Consider the following 13,057-nt stretch of genomic DNA (forward strand, 5'->3'; position numbering starts at 1 on the left):
CAGAAAGTTAAAACAAAGAGAGGTACAGAAAAGCGTGCTATGCAGCACAGCGCAACCGCTACCGCGCTAAACAGGCTCATCAATTTCGCTGCCTTCTACGGACTACGGTCATTGTGAAAAAATGCAGTGCGTTCAGTTTCATTCTGTGAGTTCCACAAAAGCTTGACTAAATGTAGTAATTTCGCCTTACGCGACTTGTTGTTTGTTGGTTTTCAGCAAGAAACTTGAAAGTGTGTTATGCCACTTGTTCTGTCCCTTTTTCCTAAACAATCTCACGTGTGACAAACACCTAACTTGCTTGTCAGTTCTTTCATTTAGATATCATAACATGTACCTGATGGATAATACCCATAACTGTCAGTCTTTTTGTGGTATTGAGTTGTGTTTTTCTTGAAGTTTTGTACAATTGGTATAATCTGAATAATAGACAAGACCCACAATGCTGAGAATCTATAATAAAAATTCAATAAGCAACAGATTATGCAGAAAAGTTTCCAGTGATTTTGTTCTGTTTCTGTACCTTTCACTGTTTCCTTCATTTAGTTCGTGTTGTGTTAATCCGCACTGTATGTCTACAAACGCCTATCTTCATCTGTCTATACTTATTCTAACCTTGTGTTTTCTATTTAACTTAAAGAGGTGTTTTCTTTTGAATGTAAAGCATAGCTGCCAACCCTCCCAGATATTTCGGGAATCTCCCGAATTTTACAACTTCTCCCTTCTCATATTCAAGACTAAACGGTCCCCCTGGACCCCCTGGCTCCTGGATTTTGACTCCAGAAGGTTGGCAGCTATGGTAAAGACTTTAATACAAGCCAATCTTATACATTACACAGATCTGGGAGAGGAAAGGGAGGGGCACCGCCAAAGAGAGCGTCGGTGTCTGACATGTGGAAAGGAGGTGTCAACCGCTGTCATGACTTCATGACCAAGTTGTCTTTGTCCAAGGTGGGGATGAGTGTTTGATATGTATACTGCTGGTTGTTGTTTGCTGTTTTTGGTGTTTTGTTTATTATTGTTTTCGTTGTTTGTTTTTTCTAACAAAGAAAGGTGCAGATATTCAAATTATTCAAAATAAGAGAAGGAGGATGAGTGTGTGCGAGAGAGAAAGAGAGGGAGTGTGATGTGTGTGTATGTGTGAGAGAGTGCATCATGGGTGTGTGTATGTTTGTGTGTGCGTGTGTGTGTTTGGAGGTGCACGCACACATGGATTGTGTGTATATTCATCCACAGATTGTGTGTGTGCGTATGTGTGTGTGTGTGTGTGTTTTGGAGGGGTAGGGGGATGAAGAAAGAATGTAGGCATCTGAATACATTTTTTCCATAAATATTAGTCATTGATGTTGTCAGCAATTTTTAAATTTGTATGTATGTGTATTTACAGCTTCGACTGAACTACGAAACCTATGAGGAGGAAGAGAATCGGTCGCGGCGGCTGGTGCTGGTGGTGAAGTCACTGGAGGTTCAGGACAACGTCAAGTCCTCCAAGTACCACAAACTGCTCTACTGGCCAAACTCCAGTCTAGGACAGGAGGGCTCTAACATGGTACGCTGCTCTCAGGGGGAGGGAGGGTGGTGGTGTGGGTGATGGCTATAGGGGTGAGGGGGTAGAAGAATAGATACAACATGCAAAGGCCTATGGTTAGGATGAAGGTACCAACATGATCAGGTTGTTTTGTCACTTTCTGGATAATGCATCTATCTGGAGTGTCGTATTATTGTGAAGATCTTAGGGTGAAAGAAATGGATAGAGCAATGGTTGAGGCGAAAAAGGCGAGAAGGGGGAGAAGAAAGTTGGATACATGTTTCTGTGGCACTTTGCAACAGGTGTGTCTGAAGATGATGTGGGAGCGGCCGTTCAGTCTCTACAGCACAGAGGAGTGTTCCATTATGCTCACCCTGCAGCCCCTCAAGGTCAACATCAACCAGGTAAATCACCGGAATACATCTACAGTTACAATTACATTTTGATCATACAGTGGTACCTGTACAACGAGGTACATCACAGGAAAACAGGAATACATCTACAGTTGTATTAGGCCTAAAAAAAAAATAGGTGTGGTTACGGTAACCCGACCTACCCTATTTTTAGGGGCCGACCCCATAACTTTTTATTACATTTGTAAAAAAAAAAATAAAAAAAAACAGTGCAGAAAACGCAATGAAAGCGAAAGCGCTTGAGTCGCACACTTATTTCCCTGTCAAGTAGGTTTAATTTGTACACATTAAAAAAAAAAGTTGAAAAAAAAGTGATTGCCTACCTTCCTACCCTATTTTTTTTTGGCTATGTTACTTTAACCACACCTATTTTTTTTGGGGCCTTACATTTTGATCATACAGTGGTACCTGTAATGAAAGGACACCCTGAAACCAAACGTGTCCCTACATGGCAGGTGTCATCTCATAACATTTTAGTTGTAAAATAAATGGACTAAGAGACAGGGCCTCTTATGGAGGGATCTCAAATTGCAATAACAACTGAACTATGCTGAAATGATTTCTGCAAATAGCATGTTTCCATAGAACTTGATATCGGACTTGTTGATTACAGTCCTCAATGCTGGGATTCAGTTGATAAGATTTCCTTGGCGCGGCAGCATTATTTGCTTGGTGACATTTACAAAATAAATCTTCATGTATTTGACTTAACCTAGCAGGAGTAAAATCATCAATGCTTCATGCTATCAAACAACCAAGAATGACTGAATAACTGCATCACAAGATGCTGCTGAAGCTTACTTGTACAAATAATAATTTCTCTTTTTTCTCTCTTACTTTCAGGACACACTTCTGTTCATGCAGAGGTATTTTGCCAACGTGTCCGTATTCAGCAACAGCATGTCTTCCACTCAAAGCCAAGGCGTGTCCCCCTCCCCTTCCCCCTCTCCGTCCCATGCGTCATCCGACAGCTCTGGTCACCGAGAGAAGAAATCGACATCCAGAGAGCCAGCTCCCATTCTGAGCGTGAGTGCGGGGGAGGAGGAGGAGGAGGACGGGCCGTGGGCAGGGGAAGATAACCTGATCCACCTTGACGATTCCTCCCCGCACAGCGCCAAGCCCAAGACCAAAGCTGAGCCTTCCAAAAGGCAGGATCTGGAATCAAAAGACGCTCCTATGTTCATAAAGTAAGAACATTTGGGGCATGTGTGTGTATTGGTGTGCGAGTGAGTGTTCGTGTGTGTGTGTGTAGTTATTTGCGTGAGAGTGTGCCTGTGCAGTAGCCTGAGCATTCCTTTTTTACATTTAGTCAAGTTTTAAATGTTTTAACATAGAGGGGGAATCGAGATGAGGGTCATGGTGTGTGTAAGTGTGTGTGTGTGTGTGTGTGTGTGTGTGTGTGTACAGCGATTCAGAGAAAACTACCGGACCGATTTTCATGAAACCGTACATGAGAGTTCCTGAGTATAATATCCCCACCCGTTTTTTTCATTTTTTTGATAAATGTCTTTGATGACGTCATATCCGGCTTTTTGTGAAAGTTGAGGCGGCACTGTCACACTCTCATTTTTCAACCAAATTGGTTGAAATTTTGGTCAAGTAATCTTTGACGAAGCACGGACTTTGGTATTGCATTTCAGCTTGTAGGCTTACAAAATAATGAATGAGTTTGCTCATTAAAGTTGTCATTAAAATCGATTTTTCGCAAACAGATTTAAAATTGATTGCGTTGTATTCCTCACCTTCTCCTGAATTCAAAAATATATAGATATGTCATGTTTACGCTAAAAATATGCTCAGAATGAAAGGAAATATGTTCAGTAAGTACTGCGGACGCGTGCTTTGCGGAGGTGAGCGTGACCCGTCTCGGTATTCGGTGTGGTTAGCCAAGCCTATCTGAAAGTAGTCTCGGCGATTATTGGTTTGTGGTGTTGATCTTGACTAAATGTCTATATCGCTTCACGCGACTTGTTTTTATTTTACACAGGAATGTTTGTACTTGTATTTTTGTTCTTTATGTGTATTCTTGCATGCTGACATGAACATGATTGTATGTGTGTCTACATGCATCAGCACATGCTTGTCTATTGAGTTCAAACCAGACTGTCACATCATAAAACAAGTCGCGTAAGGCGAAAATACAACATTTAGTCAAGTAGCTGTTGAACTCACAGAATGAAACTGAACACAATGCAACGCAGCAAGACCGTATACTTGTAGCATCGTCAGTCCACCGCTCATGGCAAAGGCAGTGAAATTGACAAGAAGAGCGGGGTAGTAGTTGCGCTGAGAAGGATAGCACGCTTTTCTGTACCTCTCTTCGTTTGAACTTTCTGAGCGTGTTTTCAATCCAAACATATCATATCTATATGTTTTTGGAATCAGGAACCGACAAGGAATAAGATGAAAGTGTTTTTAAATTGATTTCGAAATTTTAATTTTGATCATAATTTTTATATTTTTAATTTTCAGAGCTTGTTTTTAATCCAAATATAACATATTTATATGTTTTTGGAATGAGAAAATGATGGAGAATAAGATGAACGTAAATTTGGATCGTTTTATAAAAAAAATAATTTTTTTACAATTTTCAGATTTTTAATGACCAAAGTCATTAATTATTTTTTAAGCCACCAAGCTGAAATGCAATACCGAAGTCCGGGCTTCGTCGGAGATTACTTGACCAAAATTTCAACCAATTTGGTTGAAAAATGAGGGTGTGACAGTGCCGCCTCAACTTTCACGAAAAGCCGGATATGACGTCATCAAAGACATTTATCAAAAAAATGAAAAAAAAGTCTGAGGATATCATACCCAGGAACTCTCGTTTCAAATTTCATAAATATCGGTCCAGTAGTTTAGTCTGAATCGCTCTACACACACACACAGACAGACAGACAGACAGACAGACAGACAGACAGACACACATACACCACGACCCTCGTCTCGATTCCCCCCTCTATGTTAAAACATTTAGTCAAAACTTGACTAAATGTAAAAACCAACATCTTTGTTCATGTTTGTTTGTTTGCTTAACGCCCAGCCGACCACGAAGGGCCATATCAGGGCGGTGCTGCTTTGACATATAAGGCCTAAAAAAAAAAATAGGTGTGGTTACGGTAACCCGACCTACCCTATTTTTAGGGGCCGACCCTATAACTTTTTATTACATTTGTCAACAAAAAAAAACAACAAAAAAAACAAAAAACCCAGTGCAGAAAACGCAATGAAAGCGAAATCGCCCGAGTCGCACACTTATTTCCCTGTCAAGTAGGTTTAATTTGTACACATTAGAAAAAGTTAAAAAAAAAAAAAAAGTGATTGCCTACCTTCCTACCCTATTTTTTTTAGCTTTGTTACCGTAACCACACCTATATATTTTGTTTTGGCCTAACGTGCGCCACACACAAGACAGAAGTCGCAGCACAGGCTTCATGTCTCACCCAGGCACATTATTCTAGCACTAACCCCATAATGCCAGACGCCAGGCGGAGCCGCCACTAGATTGTCAATTTTAAAGTCTTAGGTATGACCCGGCCGGGGTTCGAACCCACGACCTCCCGATCACGGGGCGGACGCCTTACCACTAGGTCACCATGCCGGTCCTTTGTTCATGTAAAAACTTGCTGAATTGTATTCTTTTTAGAGTTTGAATTGAAAAACAAAGAGCCTATTAGCTTGTTGTTGATTATAAACATGTTCATTATGTATTGTATCAATTAATTGTTGAATTAAACACTGTTTAAACCAAAACCAAAGAGCATATTAGTTAAATGGATCTTGACTTTCTGTTTTTGCCACAGGTCCTTTGTGTTGACACGCCCAGTACCTCTCTCCATCGACTACTCTGGCACCGCTTCTAACATCAGCAGCAAGGAGGGTCTGAAGAATTTTGCTGTCACCATGGCGTCTGGTCTTCTTTCTCTGGAGAACGCTCAGATCTGGCTCAAAGACTTGGAGTTGGTCAAGGGGTCAGTATCCTCTGTACATTGTGAAAAAAAACTGTGCAAGCAAGGAAGACTATTTTTATTGTGAACTAATTACAGTGACATCTCATTGTCATGTTGTCTGTGTTTAGAGCGCTTACTTCCCTTTGATCTCGTCATTAGCCATCTGCCCTACTTGTTTATGATTTCACCCTCATCCCACCCCCCAACCCCTTTCTCCGCTGTGCAACTGTGCTCAAAAGATTTTGTGTGTGCATGGTCTACCATCCTGCCAACTTTGTGTCATTTTACCACTGTCATTTAATTGAAGTTTGTTTGTTTGTTCGTTCATGGGCTGAAACTCCCACGGCTTTTACGTGTATGACCGTTTTTACCCCGCCATTTAGGCAGCCATACGCCGCTTTCGGAGGAAGCATGCTGGGTATTTTCGTGTTTCTATAACCCACCGACCTCTGACATGGATTACAGGATCTTTTTTGTTGCGCACTTGGTCTTGTGCTTGCGTGTACACACGGGACTGTTCGGACACCGAGGAGAGTCTGCACACAAAGTTGACTCTGAGAAATAAATCTCTCGCCGAACGTGGGGACGAACTCACGCTGACAGCGGCCAACTGGATACAAATCCAGCGCATTACCGACTGAGCTACATCCCCGCCCATTTAATTGAAGTGATGTATATGTTTACTGATTTTGTCGTACAGTGGGAGACCCCGTTCAAGACCTCCGGAAAGCCTGAGAAAAAAGGTCTTACAAAGGAGGGAGTCTTAAAATGGGGGTACATTTACAGAGGCTAAGAAGAAAAAGTCTGAGAAAACTGGGTCTTAAAAGGGATCGAGTCTAAAATGGGGGGGTTCCACTGTAACTGAAACACTATGAACTACTTTGCTGCATTCACCACACTTGAATAGAGTGTTAACTACTCTTGACTGCTGCCTTGTACAGGTATGTTGGGCTGGGCAAACTGGTGGAGGCCATCTTCAAGGAGTGGAGCGAGGACATTGAACGCACACAGAAGATTCGTCTCATTGGAGGTGTTCCTATCCTGGGGGCGTTCAAACGTCTTGGTAAGTTTGACACCTACGTAATGTTGAGGAGCCTGGTAAGGTCCTTGAAACACACGAGCTTGAGCTTGTTGTTGATCCTTAACATGTATCATGTTCAAATACCTATGAATTGTTGAATAAACACTGTTTAAACCAAACACATGACATTCAAATCAATATTCGTGAAACTGTCAGAAGTTGTGCTTTGTGGTGGGGACTGCATTTTACTTTTGTTGCTGAAATATTGATGTGGGCGTCTATCTGTAAAACTACTAAAAGCATGGATTTGCACATGAGTTTTACCTTCAGGAAGATCTAAACAGACTCTCATTCTGATATCATGACACCATTTAAGTTAAATGGTTTAAAACAAATTAGGGGCAGTTATGTCACCCTTGTGCATCAAACATTAATTTGATTGTTTATAGCTTATATTGTGCACACATATTATGTTCAAAATATATTACCGAATGAAACAAGGGTCTGTGTGTTTGCAGGTGATGGTCTGTACGAGTTTGTGACTCTGCCCTACGTCCAGTGGCAGAGGGACGGCCGCATCTGGAGAGGGTTCCAGAAAGGGGCCAGTTCTCTGGGCTCTGCCGCTCAGCTGGCTCTCATTGATTTGCTGCAGATCGTCTTTGATACACTGCAGGTGTGTGTGAGGAGTGGGTGGGCCAGTGTGTGTGTGTGTGTGTGTGTGTGTGTGTGTGTGTGCTTGCATGCGTAAGTGAGTGCATGCGTGTGTGTGGTTTCAAGTGTTTGTGTATGTTAAACACCACAGTGTTTTTGAGCTACAATCATAATGAATGAATTGCATATGTCTGGGTGTTTGTGTGTGTGTGTAATATATAAGCAAAATGTTCACAAGAAATATATACTTTCTGCCAACAGGTTCTGTCGGAGTGTGGCTACGACTTCTTGTCTTCTGGCAAAAGTGTGCGCAGCTACCGCAAGAAGATCGGCCCTCCGCCCAAAGACATGAGGGATGGTGTGACAGAAGCCTACACCTTCCTCTTTGAAGTGAGCTGACTGTTTTTCACAGGGCAGCGTTTGTGCCATTTATTCTCTCTCTCAGAAAGAGTTGATATGTCCTTCTTAGCAAGACTAGACAAAATTAGAAGAAAATTTAACTTATAAGCTAACTCTTTCGAGAGCTCAGAGACAAGTATGGTTTGTACAGGTAATGCAGGTGCAGTTTTGCTTTACAATTTTGCTTATAACTGGGGTCAGAGTGAATGTCAAGCCAGGTCATCGCAGTGGTAGCATTTACTGGTAAAAGTCAAGAAAAATATGTGAAATAGGCAAGTGAAAGCAGCCTCTCAAAATACGTGAGGCATTACATGTTCCATGTAACACCTTTGAAAACAATTACCATCTTTATTTTAACCATTCGATGAACCATACAGGATACATGGACATGTACTTATTTGGGCGTGTAACTGATTTCAGGGAGTGAAGGACACCGTGTCAGACCTGGTGACGACTGCCAGCAAGCAGAGGGAGCAGAAAGGATTGGCGGGCGCCATGGGAACGGCGACAAAAGAAGGAACAGCCATGGTGATCGGCACCACGCACCTGGCAGCCACAGCCATTCGGCGCGTGTGCACCACCTACAAGTACACCGTGCACCCAGAGTCACAGCAAGAGGACAAGGAGAAATGGAAGTCGCACAACTAGGTGGACAGCTTCAGGGAGAGAAAGGAAAGACTGCTAAAATATGGATACTGGGCAGGCATGCTAAAATCTGGTGCAGAAGTACAGTAGTACCTGTGATGAGAGGACACCCTTTGAAATGTCTAAAAGTGTTTCTGGATTGAAGGTTGCCTGTGTGTGTGTGGTTGTGTTGTGTGAATTTTGGTAATGTTTATAAAGATTGCAGGTGTCCATTTTGGGGGGAGTTGTCCAGTTTTTGGAGGGACCTGACATTACAGATTCTACTGTTTTATAAGAGTGAAAGAGAACTTTGAACATTGTAGAAAAATTCTCATTTTCAGATCTTGTTTAATGTTTCAGAGGTGATACAACTGATTATAAAGTGCAGAATAGTTACCGCAGTAGTTTGGTTTAAAAAAAGTAAGATCTCACTATTTAATTAAGGAAAGTACGTTCTTCTTGCCAGAATTATGAAAGTGTGTGTTTCTGTTTATTGAAAGTATAACATCCAGGAATTCATTCAAGAGCAAAAAATGTTATGGGTCAAGACTAGGCATATAAAAGTAGGCTGCAGGTGCAGTAGTTTTGTAGCAACCTTTTTTCCATCTTTTGTAGCAACCGTTTTTTCCATCTTTTGGTGCTACCATCTGCTTTGTGCATGCGAGGGGAAGTGGAGTTTTTGAATCAGTCAGTGTGTAATATAATTGAGAGGCAAGGCTGCTTCAATGCTTTGTGCTTGTTACCCCTTTGATCAAATTCCCACCAAACTTTAATGCAGTGCCAATTGTCTGCACTTCTTTTCAATTCCTGTCCTCTCCACCTGACAGGAATATTTCTCTCCCTTACTCGTTGAGGAAGATTTCTCTCCCTTACTCTTTGATTGCTCCAATGCAGGGTGTGTGCTTGAGTGCATGCACTTGTGTGTGTGTATGTGTGGGTGTACATGTTAATTATCTGTGCATGCATCTTTCAAATGTGGACAGGCAGCGACAAATTTTCAGAAAGACATTTTGCAGGCCAGAAATTGAAACAGATACCGAGAGTATGGGAAATTCTGAAATGTAATGGGTGTATAAATGTGAATGCCAGCAAGTGTCAGAGATATTCCTTTGCTATTCTCCATATCAATCATGACTTTCAGTGTGTCATTTATTTTATTGCCGTCCTTAAGCTTGGTTAAACAAGGGGCTTAGACGCTTCTAAGCACTGCTAATGTTTTCTGACAGTGACACAGCTCCAGGCTGGTAGGTAAAGACGTGTGCTGTACAAATAAACCCAGATGATCCCAAAATGGTCCACTCCCAAGACAAAAAGATCAACCCAGGTGAACTTTGTTATTAAACTGAAACAAGTTTATTGTTTGAAATTATACTTCCAAGGTCGACATTTTTAAGTTGCTGTATACTGTTACAGAAAACCCTTTTTTGTTCATGCATGTGTGGATGCATTTTGCTGTGACAAGATTTCTTTCCAGTTTGTTTGTTTTACTCTCTTTTTTTCTGTGCAACTTCAAAGTGAAAAACTGCTTATTTAATGTGTCAAAATGTACCAGCTACCTTCACTTAAGTGTATGTAAATTCTGCTTGTTCTTGTTTTGATGTTGATTAGCTGGAAGAGTAGTTTACGTCTATGTTTTTTAATTGCCTCAATATATACATCGATGTCACAAATGAATGTTTTAAAATTGCAATAACATCTCATTGTGTGTGCATGTAAATGTGTGTAATGGTTGATCCATTTTCAAATTCCAGGTGAAAGGTATGTAAACTAGTGAATGAGCACATTGTGTAATCTGACGACGTTAATGAACTCTTTACCAATATTGTAAATATAAATATGATGATTGTCTGACTATGCCCGGTGTTCTTGCTGTGCCGTGTTCAGCCAGGCATACAATTTCTTGAAGACATGTCATCACTGTTAGTTTGTTTGTTCTTTATTTTTTAACCGTTTCCTGAATTGGCATAATTATTTCTGTGTGGAACCAATCTGCATGGCTTGAAGTCTTGGTAGAGAAAAATGCAAGAACATTTTAGCAGTTCAACATGTGATAACATCTTGGTTGTTTTTATCAGAGTACCCCGTAACCATTATTTTGTTTTGGAGGTGCAAAAAAGGATTACCTTGTGTGTGTCTGTAAATAAGAACTGCAAATGTAAACTGTCTTTCATACGATTTCTGTGTTTGCAACTTTCATTACCTTTGATTGATGTTAATTATAACCACTGTGCTTTGTAACTTGAGCAAGCATTCACTTGAGAAAGAATGTACAAGTTTGACGGATGTCGAGTGTGTATGGGAGAATGGGAAGAATTACTTTCAAAGGTGAACGCAACCGACTTGTGTAAATGTTCTGCGCGAACTTAGAATCCGGTTTCATTCTAGAATGGACCGGGTCCAGGTTGGAATTCTAACCCTGCGCAAGTACAGGGGTGCCATTCTAGAATGAAACCCTTGAATAAAGGGGGCCGTAATGTTTGTAGGTAAGACAGAGTTGTCTTCCCTTGAATTATCTCCACCTGCACCTTCCCTTTGATAAAATGGGGCTGATTTGTCTACCCCTGAAAAAAATCCTTTGGCGATCTTGCGATGTCATGTCATGTCAAGAAAGTTGACACTCCTGAGTACGCAATAAACAAAGACAGACCATAGCAAGGGGGACTACCAGGGCGGGATTGTTTGCAGGGCAGTTGTTTTTATGATGAGAGCCGGTTGCGGCCGCTTGCAATGTCAGCGCTGTCTCCCTCTCGGAAATGTCCGGTTTTTTGACAATTTTTTTGACAGACAGACAGACAGACGGTCAGACCGACTAACCGACAGACAGACCAACAGAAGGACAGAGTGAGTTATAGAGCTGTTGTCACAGGTTTAAAAAAAAGTTGACATTATATCTTCACAATTCAGAAGACCAACTTCATGTATATGAATCAGATTAAAAGTTACAAGCGAGATCGGCAAAACACTGTCAGTCCGGAAATTTCCGTTCGTAGCGATCAGTGCTGAGTGTCTCTCAAAATCGTAATCACTTTCAGAACATCACAATCCCAATTCACGATGTCTTTGAGTAAAGTGTAAAAAACCCGAGAAAAAAAACCCAACCAAACACACAAAAAACAAAAACAAACAGAAAATCCACATTTGTGGCTTTGGCTGTGTGATAGTCTAACTGAAATGACTATTCCAACTTGGACCCAAATTCCAACCTTGCGCACGGCCGATTCTAGAATGGACCAGCAACAAGGGTTTCATTCTAGAATGGCACCCCTGTACTTGCGCAGGGTTAGAATTCCAACCTGGACCCGGTCCATTCTAGAATGAAACCGGATTCTAAGTTCGCGCAGAACATAAACAACCAACTTGTGTAAACTGACGGTATGTTTGCTTGATTTGCTGATCAATTCAAGGAGCGCATGGTTTGGGTGACAGAAATGTTGTGACTTTTAAACTTGAGTGTGCTGTGTTTGTTTTTCAATTGGCATTATAAAGTACCAGTGTGCTGTGGATGAGAACTCGAAAGAACGAAACACCCACGTAACTGTGTAACTTTCAAACTTGAGTGTGTTGTGTTCGTTTCTCAAGAGAGATATTAAAAGTAGCTGTGTGCTGTGGATGAGAACTGTGAAGAAAAAGAAAGCCACATGCCTGATGTGATCAAAGCCAAGTTGCTTTTTAAAGTCAGCAGTTCACCATGTTGCTATGTCGATAAGCATCACCCAAGTGTTATTTACGCTTTTTAGTCTTCCTTGCTGATCCCTGATAAACTCAACCTTCATGACAGACCAAGCCTGTACATTTACTCATGCTTATCATAATTTAAACAGCTTTTGTCATTGCTGAAATTGTTGTAAGTGATGTAAATACCAAGTCATGATGCATGCGTTATGCCTATTTCACATATTTGTTGGTCATATATTTTTCATGCACAAAAAGAAGTTTGAATGAGTCATACAGCATCGTAACCACAGTGCAAGGTTATTTTCCTGTGTGAACGAAATTGCTTTTTCAGATAATGACACAGTATATTGATGAACGAGCTATGCTGTTAAAGCATACTATATTATGTCACTGCATTTTTAATTTGTATGTGAAGCAGTTGTGTACAGCAGAAATGTGCTGAACAATTTCTTCTACTTTTATGATCATTTGTGAGCATTTGTATGTGTCCTAGACAGAACTTGTGTGTGCCCTGTTAGAATGTCTGCGTTGTGTTTTGAATTAAAAAGTAAAAATAAAGCTTTTTCTTATTCTTTTGCAAGTGATGCCAGAAGAGAACAAGTCGCGTAAGGCAAAATTACTACATTTAGTCAAGCTGTCGAACTCACGGAATGAAACTGAACGCACTGTATTTTTTTCACCAAGACAGTACAGCTTCGTCAATCCCGCCGCGAGAAAGAAATCGCTCACCTCCCACGTGCAAAACGCAGTGATATGCACACGCCAGAATAGCGCGGTAGCGTATTGTGCTAAGCAGGAA

General features: G+C 41.1%; 1 protein-coding gene across 2 annotated transcripts in view; it reads left to right on the forward strand.

The window, feature by feature from the left end:
* The window catches only part of LOC138953927 (autophagy-related protein 2 homolog A-like), an 82,767-nt gene extending 69,951 nt beyond the window's left edge, over positions 1 to 12,816 (forward strand). For both annotated transcript variants that reach the window (XM_070325919.1, XM_070325920.1), the window contains 9 exons: positions 837 to 948; positions 1,385 to 1,546; positions 1,828 to 1,929; positions 2,782 to 3,125; positions 5,742 to 5,909; positions 6,830 to 6,951; positions 7,428 to 7,582; positions 7,822 to 7,950; positions 8,380 to 12,816. In XM_070325919.1, the coding sequence (XP_070182020.1) occupies positions 837 to 948; positions 1,385 to 1,546; positions 1,828 to 1,929; positions 2,782 to 3,125; positions 5,742 to 5,909; positions 6,830 to 6,951; positions 7,428 to 7,582; positions 7,822 to 7,950; positions 8,380 to 8,607 (1,522 nt within the window). In that variant the 3' untranslated portion in view covers positions 8,608 to 12,816. The remainder of the gene's footprint in view (positions 1 to 836; positions 949 to 1,384; positions 1,547 to 1,827; positions 1,930 to 2,781; positions 3,126 to 5,741; positions 5,910 to 6,829; positions 6,952 to 7,427; positions 7,583 to 7,821; positions 7,951 to 8,379) is intronic.
* Positions 12,817 to 13,057: the final 241 nt, after the last annotated feature.

This window comes from Littorina saxatilis, linkage group LG17, assembly GCF_037325665.1.
Source record: "Littorina saxatilis isolate snail1 linkage group LG17, US_GU_Lsax_2.0, whole genome shotgun sequence".
Lineage (NCBI taxonomy): Eukaryota > Metazoa > Mollusca > Gastropoda > Littorinimorpha > Littorinidae > Littorina > Littorina saxatilis.